The sequence below is a fragment of the Heliangelus exortis genome, chromosome 9 (assembly GCF_036169615.1).
Source record: "Heliangelus exortis chromosome 9, bHelExo1.hap1, whole genome shotgun sequence".
Classification (NCBI taxonomy): Eukaryota; Metazoa; Chordata; class Aves; order Apodiformes; family Trochilidae; genus Heliangelus; species Heliangelus exortis.
In genome coordinates, this window is record NC_092430.1 from 6,947,388 (window position 1) to 6,961,659 (window position 14,272).

General features: G+C 39.8%; 1 protein-coding gene and 1 long non-coding RNA gene across 8 annotated transcripts in view; one reads left to right on the forward strand and one right to left on the reverse strand.

Moving 5' to 3' along the window:
* Window positions 1-14,272, reverse strand: part of PXYLP1 (2-phosphoxylose phosphatase 1) — a 92,605-nt gene that overhangs the window by 24,465 nt on the left and 53,868 nt on the right. For 4 of the 7 annotated variants that reach the window (XM_071751838.1, XM_071751837.1, XM_071751833.1 and 1 more), the window contains exons 2-3: window positions 8,636-8,767; window positions 7,697-7,765 (exon numbers count right to left, since the gene is read on the reverse strand). In XM_071751838.1, coding sequence (XP_071607939.1) covers window positions 7,697-7,765; window positions 8,636-8,714 — 148 coding nt within the window. In that variant the 5' untranslated portion in view covers window positions 8,715-8,767. Of the gene's footprint in view, window positions 1-7,696; window positions 7,766-8,635; window positions 8,768-8,924; window positions 9,041-14,272 lie in introns of those variants that run through there. The other 3 variants (XM_071751834.1, XM_071751839.1, XM_071751840.1) reach the window with 3 other exon arrangements.
* On the forward strand, window positions 10,219-14,122 carry LOC139799488 (uncharacterized). The gene is made up of 3 exons (XR_011727299.1): window positions 10,219-10,555; window positions 11,463-11,597; window positions 13,343-14,122. It is a non-coding gene; the product is annotated as an uncharacterized lncRNA (long non-coding RNA).

Consider the following 14,272-nt stretch of genomic DNA (forward strand, 5'->3'; position numbering starts at 1 on the left):
CCAGATGTGGCTCTGAAAAGAGCTTTATAGTTTTAGGGGTTCCCCCCCTCAACTGGTTTTCAGCTTACAACCCAGAAGGGCATATGGCATTGCTTAAATGGCTTTCAGGATTCCCAGCTTGACAGCAACAACACAGGGATATTAATTCCAAGTCCAAGTCTTTTTGAGTTCTAGGGAAGAGAGCTATTTCCCATTTCTTCTCCCAAACTGAAGAATTACTCCCTGCATTTTATTCTATATTCCTGCTGCACTGAAACCCTACATTTAACATGGAAAATATTTGTATTTCCAGCAATTAAATGCATTCCTTCCCTTTAATATATATACATGCATAATAATGCTTTTCCTTACCAGCTTCTCACTAATTACCTCCCTACTTGGCTCTGCAGCCAATTTGAAGGGGATGGGGGACCAGACAGATGTCCTGCCCTGGTAACACATCACTCAAGTCAGATATGGCTCAGGCTCCTGCTTATTTAGTGACAAGATGCTAAAAAAGCCCCACTGCTACTTAAAAGCAAGCAGTTCTCTTGGTCCCATGCCTGCCCTGGGCTCCTTTGGATTCCCAGTGAAAAGTGGTACATGAACTGGACCATGATGCTATCAATGAGGTCACCCCCAGCAATGTAACTGCAAGAGCTGTCACGTCTCATCAGCTTGTCAGATGTCTTCAGCTACAACAAATCGGTGTCCTGAAAGCTACCAGGCAAATTTTAAGTATATACAGATAGGTTTTTATGGCCTAAAAGCAAGATTTTTGTAAATACAGTAATGTCCAGCCATTGCTACTTATCAAAGATGATTCACAAGCACTGCAGTCAAAATTTAAAGCTCTGTCCTGCTTCTGTCTAAAGAAATCAGCAACTGGTAAATTAACTAATCCAGATGAATTTCCCTGGAACAGATTTACAAAACAGCTTTTATCAGCTGTGTTCACAAACCGTTGGCAGATTTTCCTATTTCCATAGTATTATCTCAAAATAAAGGTCAGCATGACAAGGTAGCTGCAGGACACAATATACTGAATGCTGCCACCAAAATTTTGCTGTGGGCAGTGACCTTTGTTTTTTTCTTTTTGTCCAGGATATTACTCGGACTTTAAAAATCCAGGAGTGGGAAGCTGTGCAGCAGTGATTACATCATAACAGAAAAATAGACCCTTGGCAGGTTTCACATGTGAACTGAAGACAGAGGCCAGCTACACTGAGCATTCCACACGCAAAAGAAAACATGGCAAAATATATTTTCTCAGGAATGTGGATTCAAATCCTCTGGCTTCAATCCTTTTCACCTACAGCAGCTGAGAACGAGACCAAAAAACCACCCAATACAGTAGAGTTCAAGAAGTTCAGCAGTTATTCCTATGCTGTTATCTAGCAATCTGTCCCCAACATTTTACATTTTACATCTTCGAGATGCTGCTGAAACCTGCATGCTCCCCCCTTGCTTATTATTTAAGGAATTTACTAACTCTTGCTACTAAGCTCTCACTCCTCAAATGGATAGGAAGGGCACGTGTACACAATAGTTCTCCATCATCCTAGTTAATTTTTCATTTCCTTTCCCTTTAAAAATGGTAGGAGCATACCGTGACCTGGAGCTCAAAGTGCAGGTTGTTGTCTCTTTTCCTTCAACAGCATTCCAAAATACTCAGAATGGCTTTTGAAACTCAAGCCAACTTTTTTTTAGGGCATGTGCTAGAACATCCAGCTAGTGAAACAGAAATCAGAAAATACACAGCTAAATACAAAGCAATAAAAGGATTTAGAAGCACTGCTCACTACATCATCATAGGCACAGCTCCCTTGACTTCAGTGCTTCTTGGGCTGCAATAAATTCTGTACATCTGCTCATTGGTAAAAGCATTTTTCTGTCACCTCTTAGCAGAGCTGCTTCCTGCACTTCTCAGCAGCATCTCTGTGCCTGCACATCTGGGTCAGACACAGTAATCCCGATTTCTCTCCAAGGGATACCACCCAAAAGGTAGAAAACCTCATATTGTCTGCAGCTCAGCCAGGGCCTCTGCAAGGGCAAGGAATGCAAACTGTTTAATATGCTAATGTCATCAGTCAAAGACAATTCACAGACATCTGGCACTTCTCTACATCAGTGTCCTTCCAAGATAAAAAGCTTTACACATTCAAATCGATATTTTAACTACTGCATAAAATTAGCACTTTTCTGTTTCACATTGAATCCCAACTGTTTTCTGTCCATGAAGTGACCTGCTCAGGGAACTCAGCTCAACACCATATGGCACTGCTTACCCAAGCCAAGCAAGCTCACTTGTTTGTCCTTGTCAACACCAGGACACAGAAAGCTGACATGGATTTGCTAGCAGCAAACCCCAAAACAGCCAATTTAAATAGAGTAGAGCCTGACAGATTTTTGTGCTGAGGGAGCCCATAATGACAGACTTACTCATTCATCTCAGAATTTCAGAAGATGTTCTCTGGATCAGAGAATTATTGACATCTTTAGAACACTTGCTGTAAACCAGTTTAGAGGAAGATGCTGAATATTATTTCTTGTCTTCAGCATTAATGTGCACTGCTGGTAAACCCAAAATTCTACCATAAATCTAGGGTTTCCAGCTCTTGTTAACTATCTCACCAAAATCACAAATGGAGATAACTTCCAAGACTTCATCTTTCACTGCAGCAAATCCACAAAAAACTCAGTCTTTTAAATACAAAATACCTCATTACCAAATAAACCACAATGTCATTTAGTTTGTGCAAACACTGCTTTTCTCTCAGTGAGCGAGTTTTGAATATTTATAATGGAAGTAACTTCAGGAACAGAGATTACTCCTATTGACAATAAAGCAAAAAGATTTGGGTCAGAACATTGATGAAAATGCAGAACAAAGGGCTGAATTAACATATTGGGATTAATGAACGATTAATGTATGAGAAATCCATTGTTCTAAAAGCTCTGATAGAAGTAAGGAAGAAGGGATAAAGCTAATACAGTGTGAACTGAATGTGAATTCTTACAAAACTGGTTAAGATTAACAAAGGGCTTGCACGAAACCATGCAGGGTGACAAGGCTGTCCTGACGTTTTTAGCTCAAGATGCCCAGGTTTGGTTTTGGTACCACCGTCTCTATAATAAAACACGAACAAAACAAAGGTACAAAGGAAGGAGACCTATAGCAAAGGGACAAGCAACTGCACATGGAAAAGAAAAAAAACCTTCAGGAATGAGAATCACTTCCCACTGCTCAGACAACCAGACCAGGGAAGCCCAGCTGGTGGGGCAGAAGTGAGAGGCAGAATCAGACAGAGGCACCCTCTGCCTTTACCAAAGGACCAAAGCTGCCCCAAGCACATCTCCCTTCAAGACTTAACCCAGCTCTGTAGTAATGATTTGCAGAAGCCTAACTCATAACTTGCTGTTAGTTTTTGTGAAGTATTAGACTTCATTTACCATAGTTTTCAACCATACATTTTAACAGCTATTAATCTCTGCTAAAACACAGTTCAACTAACCCTCACGGATGAAGTAAAAATATATACTTAGAGATTTATGAATCTCTGCAGCCTGCCAAATAATTTCTACTGGCCAAATCCTGTCTGAAGCAACTTAACCTGATCTATATTAAAGCAGAAATTTTAAAATGATAGCTCTGTTTTTCTGGGAGAAAATAGGATTGTCCCAGAGTATCATTGGCAAGTATTTGTTATGTCTCCTCCCTTACAAAGTTAATTTCTGGACTGGTACATTATATCACCACTTCTGAGAATCACAAAAAGCTTATTTAAGTCCATAGTTACAATATAAAAAGCATATTTAACAAAAAATCTGTGTATTACACTTATTTTTCTTCATTCACTGCTAAAGTGTACAACCCTTGGATATATTATTTGTAGGTTGGTTTTTCCCTTAATCTTCAATTCTGATCAAATAACTACTTTAAAAAAACCCAGAGAGACTTGTCATTCATGGAAAAACTGACACACTTGAGAGCCTGAAGACAAATTTCAGGAAGGAGGATATCTGATCTCCCTTTAATTTCATATGCTGGTAAGAAATGACAAAACCAAGTTCCCTGCATCAAAAACTTTAAAGCTGTGGCTTTCTAAATACAGTTACTTGTATGAATCAGCAAAATGCAATACTCTTTCTTCCACTGAAGAAATTATAATGTTAAAATACAAAATGTGATTTGCGATATCACACAAAAATGACATAAAATATACTATGTGTTGTATATAATATACAGTATAAAATATACTGTGTGTTGGCAAGGAACAGTAAGGGATGGAAAGGAATTTCCCTTGGAGAGATGGTAAGGATCTGTAGTCTGACCAGAAACAGGGAGAAGCTTATATTGTCCTTTTATTGAATATCCTCAGTTTTTCCCCCTTCTCTTTCAGTAATTCAGTTCTGGAAAAATTCAGCTCATTCATTTTTTTCCCCCAACAGACTTTACATATCCCAGCTCCTCTCAGCACCCCACAGGCAATCTCTGGGTGCAGATCTCAATCCCATTCTGGCTGGGGAACGGAGAGAGGAGGACAGTGGCAGCTCTGCAGCTTCACAAGTTGAGGAAAATGCATCCTGCTTCGCAAAAGGAAAGGTTGAACCCCCTCAGCTCCCACCTACAGGTCCTGGCAGGGGCACCCACCCCCTCCCCAGCACCCAGCACCTCCCTTAGAGCAGGAGCTGAAGGGAGCAGTGGCGAGGATACGGAGCCAAGTGCCAAGTGCTTCTCTGATGCTCTTGTCCTGCTGCGCTGGGCCACCAAGCAGGGATGCAAATGGCAGCAATCCCAGCAGAGGGACCCCGTTGTTGAAGTGCTTCCCAGATGGGGTTGTGCAGCAATTGCCTCCTACAGGCAACATCCTGGTGGGACTGCATCTAGTACTCATGGCATCCTCATAAAATAAGAGCTGCCTGCAGCACTCAAGCCAAGAAAATAAAACTCTAATACTTTTGTTGGTGGAGAATCCCGGAAAAGCAAAGTGGCATCTCCAGACATGCTGAATGACACCCAAGCATGAACCATCAAGGCAGAGAAAGTATTTAAAAGGAAAACAAAAACTCCTTACACTTCCAATGGGAATCAGCACTCTGCCTGGATAGCTGCCAGCACCCTAAAAAGCAGTGGCAGATACCCCAATTCTCTTTATCCAAAGACAGACCTGCAGCACTGACCTAAACACCAAATATTTAGGGAAACAAACTTCAGATCAGAAGAGAAGTTCCATGGGCAGGATCCACCCAAGAGCCAGGGACTTTGTGACTCTGCACAGGCCTGAAACAGGCAGGCATACAGGAACACTCTGTAATTTATGCCTGCCACAAGGCTATATAGTTAGTAAAGAGATGTTTTCCCACTATACTTTTAGTCCTCCTCTATTAACTGTTACTTTCCTCATGCTTCCAGTAAATGGAAACAAAAGCTAATGGAAAATGAAGGTATTTACTTTCTTGAAAAAAATGTATCTTACATGCATTTGATTAAAACATAAACCCCACATTCATTGTCAAGTCAACTGTACAGAGATTGCATATGGCATCTTATCAGCTAGCTTTTAAATTGCCTTTCAGTTTGGTTTGTTCAAGGTAATTCAAAAATAAATACTTGAAATATCCTGACAAGACCCACCTTCAGGCTTCTGCAGTCAGTCACAAATGCTCTGAAGCACTGGAAGGCCTTGCTTGCCCAGTAACTGGGTTCTCGTGTCCTACTCCAGTCTTCAGGGGAAAAAAGAGCAGTTCAGGCATACTTGCAACCTCCTGCTCCTGAGCTGACCTAAGAGCTAACCAACATAATTAACATTGACAGGCTCCTAAATTATGTCCTTTCTCCTCAGTGTGAGGCTGCAGGACCACAGCTGGATGGTGACACATCCCTTACAACACATTTGAATTTAGCTGCACTGCCATATTCCATCTCCATACTGCAGGAACTCCCCCAGCACTGCAAGGACAAGCCCTGTGCACTGCTCTGGGCATTTTACAGAGCACAGAGTAGGAAGGAAGACCTCATGCACTGGGACCTTTATGCATTTTTGATGGAGGAAAAGTATCCTAACTTGCATGTACTCTGTGCAGAAGTGAACTGTCTGGTTTTAGTCAACAGCATTACAAGATAATACTTACAGAAACAAAAATACAGGCCACAAACTAGCATAGGAAATTTTTACATTTTGTAGGTTTTCTGACAAAGGAAAACACTGAAGTCTTTTAAGAGAAAAACAACATTAATCCCTTTTAGAACCATCTAACTGAAAAGTCTATCAAAACCAGGTTTCTTTTTATCCTTAGGTACCAAGGTTTCACATTTTTTAGAACCATGACCATTTACATAAACAAAGAGGGGAAATGAATCAAAATGAAAATTCAAAATTAATCAAAATTTAGAAACCACATCTTACAGTCTGAAGAAAAATGCAAGAAGCATATTGCTTTCAGAAAAAAGTTTTATACTTGAAACAAGACTACATTACTATCACCCTGGGGAACACTGAGAATCAAATGACTAGGGCTGCAATGCCTCTGCAATATGCCACGTGCTAAGAGGAACAGCTCCAGTGCAAGGAACACCTTTCAATATGGCAATAGGAAACAAACAATACATACAGATCTACTCAGTACATAGTGTCTATGTCCCATGGAGCTGGACACCTAAATTTTAAGTCCTCCAATGCTCTATCTCAGTGAAGTTCTCCATATCACACAGTATCAGAGAGGCTGACAGTAATTTTCTGAAGGATGTTTTGAAATTTCTCAGGTGGGTGCCTTACTTACACAGGTGGGTGCATTATTGAGTCAGCTTGTGGGTCACCAGGTGCTAGCACTTGGTTCAATTTTATAAAAACAACAATTTTATGTACTTGCATTATCCCAGAACACTGACCAAACATTCTGCTCTAAGACAGTACTGAAGCTACACTGTCATTAACTCCCCACTGCAGGTATTTCCTTAAATCTTTGCATGCCCATTTCATTAAAAGCTCAACTTCAGAATCAAGTGTTTTCTTACTTATTGCTAAACTACTCAGGAACTAACAATTTACAGCTATATTTAATTGGAAAGCAGCTCATCAAGCACACTAATATAACTTCACGGGTAGTGGAATGCTTTCTGGTAGGAGGGGAAAAACTGGTTTTGGCTTTAAGACTTTGAGCTGACTTCTTCAAACTCCAGGTGGTTTTCACAGTGATAGAAGAAGAGGGGTTTGTCTTTGCTTCAGACATGGCCTTTGCTCTGAGTTTGAGCTAATTTCTCTACAAGCCACAGCTGGCAGAAGTTAAAATACAGGGCAACCAGTATGCCTTAAAATACTTGGTTCCTGATTACCTGTATTGCAGTTCTCATGTAAAAATTTCTGCTTGCATTTCAGTATTAGCACTAAGCCTCGTGATGGTGCTTGCTGTAGCTTAAGTGCATGTTAAAGCACCCCTTAAACTATCTTTATCTCCTAGAATTCCTCTTGCACAAATGTTACCTTCTAATTAAATTTTAAATATCTTCCTCTTTTAATGAAATGTGATTCACTCTCCTATATGCCTACCTCCTCATCTCTAAATAAAGCTCTTTTTTGTTAATAATTCACTTTCATATTTCAGTAGCAGTTCCTCTAGGACCTTTAGCCTATACACAATTCATAAGCAACCATATAACATCAAGGGAAAAGCTCTAGGAAGTCTAATGGGCTAAAGAAGCTGCTTTTAGACTCACCAGCATGGACCCACAGGAGGCTGAAAAAGCAATAAGGAGCCACAGGTCCCAGTATTACATGCAGAGGAGCTTGAACACACAAAAAATAACACAAAAACATAAAGTTTCTTTCCCCTCCCCCTATTTTCTCTTCAGTTGTCCATGCAGAAGACAGGTTGTAATCTAAACTAACCCTCTGTTTCTGTTTTTTTTTCATTATACAGTGCAAAACAGCACAGGCCAGAGGACTGCCCTTTGATTTTACAACAGGATGCAAGACAAACCCAAGGAATGTCACCCCATACTACAGTTATGCATTTTTCCTTGCCTTCTAATAGCAATTAATTTCCTCACTGTGTATGAGTAGGACACTAAATTAGCAAATCAGGGCAATGCTCAGTTGTGAAGATACAGTAAACTGCATTCAATCCTGCTTAGTCATCAGTAAATGACAGCCCTCTGGATTGACCTACAATTAATTGCTTTGAAGAACAACATGATTTAACTTTTCTTAAGCAAACCAGACTCTTGTGATGAGCCAATTCAACTGTTTAAAGTTTCCTAATACAAGGGTGCAAAGAAGGAGCAGTTCCAAAACTCAATCCTCTCACAGCAGTTTTCTCAATCCCATCTGGTCTGATGCAATATGAAATAGGAATTGCAGCAGTTTTTACTCAAATTTGTTCTGGCTGTGTTCATGGAAGGATTCAATCACATTCAATTACTTAATTACACGACAAAATTAACATTTGTTTGAGGGTTTTTTTGAGGTAGCCTGACTTGAAGTCTCTAGAGTTTATAGGTATCTATGTAGCACACAAACCTATTTTTATTCTTACATTTATTTAAAGCAACTAATATTTACAACAGAAAGAAAGCTTACACAACACGTAAGCATGACTATTTTTAAATGCACCTAGAGACCACTATATGTGGAAAACAAAAGGGGAGAACACTTACAGAATTGTAGACTGAGGCTCAAGAAGGCTAACAAGGCTGCCAAAGCCAGCAGGAACAGAAACCGGTTTCGGAAAAGCATTATTATTCTTTCTGCTTTCTCTTCATGGTTTCATCTTCATACAGCAATGTTTCCTGAAAAAAAAAAAAAAACAAACTAAATATTAGCAAATCCATTTCAGTTGTGCAAGCACCAGCTATAGCAAAAAAAAAAAAAAAAAAAAAAAGAATTGGCAACAAGAGTATCAATAAATTGTCTTCACTCTAGCTATGAAATAGCCTGTCTTTCCACATGACAGAACTTTCATGTAAGAAAAATGTCATTTCCTGTAAAATTAAGTTTTCTCCTGCTAACACAGGTAATGCTCATCTCATAACATAATCAGCAGTTCTTGAACCAACATCTGTTGTACAAAGCAAATGACAACAAGACATTAATACCTAAGGGCTCTCAAGAGGAATATGATAAAACATTCTTGGAGACAAAATAAATCCTGTCATATTTTAAAAAGGCACACACACACAAACATTTTTCAATACAGGTAAAGATTAATTTCTCTAACCTCTCTAAACTGATAGCACTTTTAATGATAGAATGAAGAGTAAAAAAATTCCCAATACCACTATGCAGAGAATGAAAAGGTATATTGACTTAAGTTAAGACTAACACCAGGAATACTTTTGTTTAATATCTGGAATAACACTATTTTTAAACAACTGTATTGACAAGGATCAGAACAATATATTCAAATATATATCTCTAAAATACATTTTGATTCAATAGTATTTAATTAAACTTCAGAACTCAAACACTTTGTTGCAAACATTTGTTTTTTTAAAAAAGGACAAATGAAAAAAAAAACATCCCTCTTCTGGTATTACCCAAAGAAGAAGCATGCACTGCTAGTAAAACATACACTTTTCCTTGCAAAATGACATCCCAAAGTGTACAGAGTTTGCTGGAGTGCCCTGCTTTCCACTGGAAAATAGCTATGGCTTTATAACAGGGGTGGGTGGGGTTTGTTCTCCCCCCCAACACACTTTTTTTGTTTAAACAAGCAGCTGCTTTCATGTGCAAGAGATGCCTTTTTGTAGCACTGACAGCATGTTGCAAGAAATGGGTTACACTAGAAAGAAATCTTAAGAGATTCCCAGATCCTTTGAGCTGAGCTGCTCCTGATGACACATGAAACATGTTGACAGCAAATAACCCTTTTTCCCACCAATATTTCTTTTTGCCCTAGCACCTATTTGCTCATGGAAAGAAGTCTCCCCTGATTCTTTTCTTCTTTTGAGAATGAAATGGCTTACATGTAATTACATGTAATAAATATCTGTCTATCAAAACCCTTCTGTGTCCTAAAACTGTCTTAGCAAGATTCTAATCTCTACCTCCGGGTATTGATAAACAAAGTAAAATCACAATCTCAAAAATAAGATAATTTTTTCCCCATTAATTTTCTCAGTAATATTTTAAAATGTCTCATGGATGACTGAATTTCTTATTTCATCTGTTGTAGTTGGCCTTAGCTGTGGGATATACAAATCAGCCCAAGGTGATTTGTGGAGTACCAAGTGATGGGAGCCTGAGCCTAAGCAATGATGTCACAGAAATGAAGGCAGCGAAGCTTGCAGAAAATGGAATGCATTTTGTGCGAAGATTTGTGCAAGACTGAGGTCTTTCCATCTCATTTTATTTGGAGAGCTATCTTGACAGCATTTGAAAACTGTGGAAAAATGGAGAGAACTGGAGATTCCCAGAAGGAAGAAACTGGAGCTATTACAGGAGTTTTCCAAAATGCCAATAGCACCATAAACGGTCCACACAAGCAACAATAAAGTTTAAAAAAGAGACGGAAGAAATTATTTTAACAGTCTCAGTTTCACAAAATCATAGCTCATCCTGGAACATCCTAGTGAAAGGTATGCTGAAACTAAACTAAGCTAAGCCACTGATACTAAACAAAGCTGCCAAGGGTAGAGGGTATTAGTGTACACTAAACACCAGGAGAGAACAAAGCAGCTACACCAAGCAGATGGAAGAACAGAAGGAGAACCACAGGAAAAAGCAAAATTAGACTTTGGAGGAAGGAGAGGGTAAAATCTATTAAAAACCTCTCAAGAACAAGAGGTCTTGCACACAGTCTGCACTCGTTAGTGCTGCTGCTGCTGCACAAAAAATGGTGGCACTGAAAGGACAAATTACAAGACTGGGGGAAGGAAGGAAGGAGATAATACACACCTCACAGGAGCAAAATGTTTTAAACAAAAAGCTTAATTAGCTTTAAACATTGATTGCAAGATTGGTTTTATAACATTCAGTTTTAAATGCAACAGTCAAGAAATTTCAAGCAACGTGGAAAGATTTTTTTTCCTTTTAAATACTCTTCAGTCTGCTAACAAAAGTTGTTGTGCTATGAGAAACAGGTACAATGCCCACTGAGTAGCTGTTAAGTAAAAGCCTGTCAGTACAAGTAGTCTTTGACTCCTACTTGATACCAAGCTGTTGAGGATCAGGTGAATGTTTGCAAGATTCAGTTCTGAAGCCCCTGCTCCTCCCTGGAGGTACCACACGAGGCACAAGGAAAGTAGCACACAGGGACTCACTGAAGTGAGCATTTATAAGCTAGAAAAGCTAAAACTGAGCCTGAGGTAGGGAAAATAAAAAGCTACCCAGCCTTATCTACCCCAAAAGTATTTTTATATGCAGACAGATCAAACCCCTGCAGAACACTGTACCACAGAGCAAGAGGCTGCAGCATCATAGAGGATCTGCTGCTAACATGATGTTTAGAAAATATTGATCTTTTTCTGTTGATTGTGTGCACAGGCCAGAGTGCAGGTCATGCTTCAGCCTTGCCATCTCCACACGGGAAGTGTTCTGTGGCCAAAGTTCGGTTGTACCAACAGCTGAGAAGACACCTCATTCATGTCCAGGAAAGGGCCTTGGTCCTTTACTTTGGAGGTAAATCAGTAGTTTCTGTTTTTAAAGGTGAGGAATCACCTCACTGCTACTGAAGAGGCAAACAGCAGCATTCCAGCTACAGCATCTTTCTTATGCACACCAGAGAAGCAGAGGCTTAGGCTTGTCCCTGCAAACAGGTTTTTTGCTGAAGACCAAAGCAGCTCCAAATCACAACAAGGGACTTTTAGATGGGATTTTAGGAAAACACCAAAGGGGTTATCAAGCACTGCAACAGACTGCTCAGAAAAGTGGTGGAGTCATTATCCTTGAAGGAATTTTAAAAAAGATGTAGATGTGGTGCTGAAAGACATTGTTTAGTGGTGACTGGGCAGTGCGGGGTTAACAGTTGGAACTGATGATCTTAAAGGTCCCTTTCTAACCTAATCATGATTCCATGATCCCATATTTCTTTGAATACAGGACTTGAAAGACAGCCTACAGAACCCCAAACTGATTTCTCCAACAGTAATTGTGTGACACACGGTAGCTGTCAACAAAGCATCCTCTGTCACAAAGCTCATTAAAAGGCTACTTCTGCACCTTTTGCAGCACACCTACCTACCCACAGAATTAATCTTTTTCTCTTAAACTTGTGATCCCAAAGTCTCCACTTCCCCAAACATGCCAGAATGACTCGCAGTGTTTCCAGCACTCTGGGCCCTAAGCTAATGTCACCAGGCAGTGCCAGCAGCCTGAGGTGCTGGGCTGCTGCACACACAATTTTACCACAAGGGTGAAAATGGTCTCATGCTTGAAGGCCAGGCCAAGGAGTCAGGAAACCAGCCAAGCCTCTGCTAGGCTCTTGGAAAAACTGAGTCACGTTTGTCCCATTCTCTGGTTTTGGTTGTTTCACTGGAAAAGTGAGGAACTCAGTAGGAATGCTGGGAGAGCCACATGTCTGCTAAGAGCCCAGGCTCAGCACGTAGCTCCCAGCAGAGCATCTGGCCTGGCAAACCTGCTGCTTGCTCAGCACTAGCTGGGTATTGCTCCACAAGGAGCCTCCCTCCAGCACCCCCTCCTCCCAGGCAAAATATAGAGATGGCGTTTTTTGCAGGGATGACAAGCTAAACTATTACTTTTGATTATTTTAAGTCAGGCCCTGAAAATAACTTCAAGGCAATACTTTCAAAGCACTTTTAAGGTTTCCACATGACACTAGACCCTCACTGCCAAACTTCTGTGCCAACTGACTGATACTGTTACACCCTCTAAATCACTTGTATCCATCTAGAATACAAACTTACTATCTAACATGAAGCTAAAGCACATTATTGCACTGGCTCACCATGGCAGCTTCAATGAATTTAACTTGATTAAAATAGCATGTCTCCATAAATAATCAATAGTACTCTTCAAAGTCTGCCTCTATAAAATTACTTATTTATCTGATATGGCACATCAAAATGACATTGTCTCCTGAAATACAAGCAAGTGAAGTGGTTGCAATGAAACAGCAAAGAGCAACAGAGACTTTGCCCGTAGAGGAAGGTAGCATGACACCTGTACCTAACCATATGCCAAAAGCAGAGGCATATATTGTAGCAAGATTTCTAAATCAGCCTTGGAGGGAGAGCCAAAAGCCTACAGACAGTGTAAGACTGATCTGAAGTAACATTCATGGGTAGCTTTAGAAAGCCAGAGAAAAACAGAAACCCACTTACTAGTCTGATGCCTCTACACTGAAGAAGAGAGTTGTTGATTGTAATTGCTTTGTGATGCATCTTATCTTTCATCTACACCTGCAGGCTTATTTTCTGACAAAACTTATTTTGAAGACATCTGAAATGAAGGTGACAGCTCCTGATACAATTATAATGCAGACTCTGGCATGTGCTTTCACTTTAACTCATGATGCTCCGTAAATTATTGCCCAGCCACTTGGCAGAAGACACCCAGGCACCACCTTTTTTTTCATCTACTGACACCCACAAATCCAGCCCCCAGACATTCTCAGACGGCTGACAAACCTTGAATTGGAAACTGCAGAAAAGAGTTGTGGCAGCAAGTGACACAAGCCAAACCTGTTCTTTGGGGCTTCAAAGGATTTTGCTTTTTTTTCCTGCTGGAATGAAAAAGAGTGGTTGGGATCTTGTGGTCTTGACCAAATCTGCCAGTGCTACAAAGATCTATGGCAAGCACTGGAACAGAGAGGAAACAGGGACATTCTGCAGAGCCAATTCTCTGATCAGCATGACCTGCTTAGTTACTCATGCTTCTAATACACTGAGGAAACCCTCACCCCTCCAGCTGAGTGTAATGTCAGAGATTTAAACTCAACATAGGATTCCTGCAACACCAAAGCTGCGTTTTGCATAGCATCACTAAGTAATAAAGCTCCCATCTGTAATGTTATTTTTATTAATTCTTCAATTTCCCAAAGGAACAAGAACTCTTTAAAAAAAAAATAAAATAAATAACATTTTTTTAAAAAGCATTTTTGAGAAATAGGTCACATTACTTGTAAAACATTGCATTTCTAAATCAGAAAAACCAGCTCATTATTGTATAATTAAATAAAAACAAAACCTGCTCAGGAATGTTACTAGTTTCTGCAATTTCCTTAGACGTATGTGAGTTTTCTGATTACATTATGCCTTTGCTTTCTTGAACAAAGGTCATTAGAAGAAATATGGGAACTGTTAAAAAGGTCATTAAGTGTGTGATTTTTTTGTCTT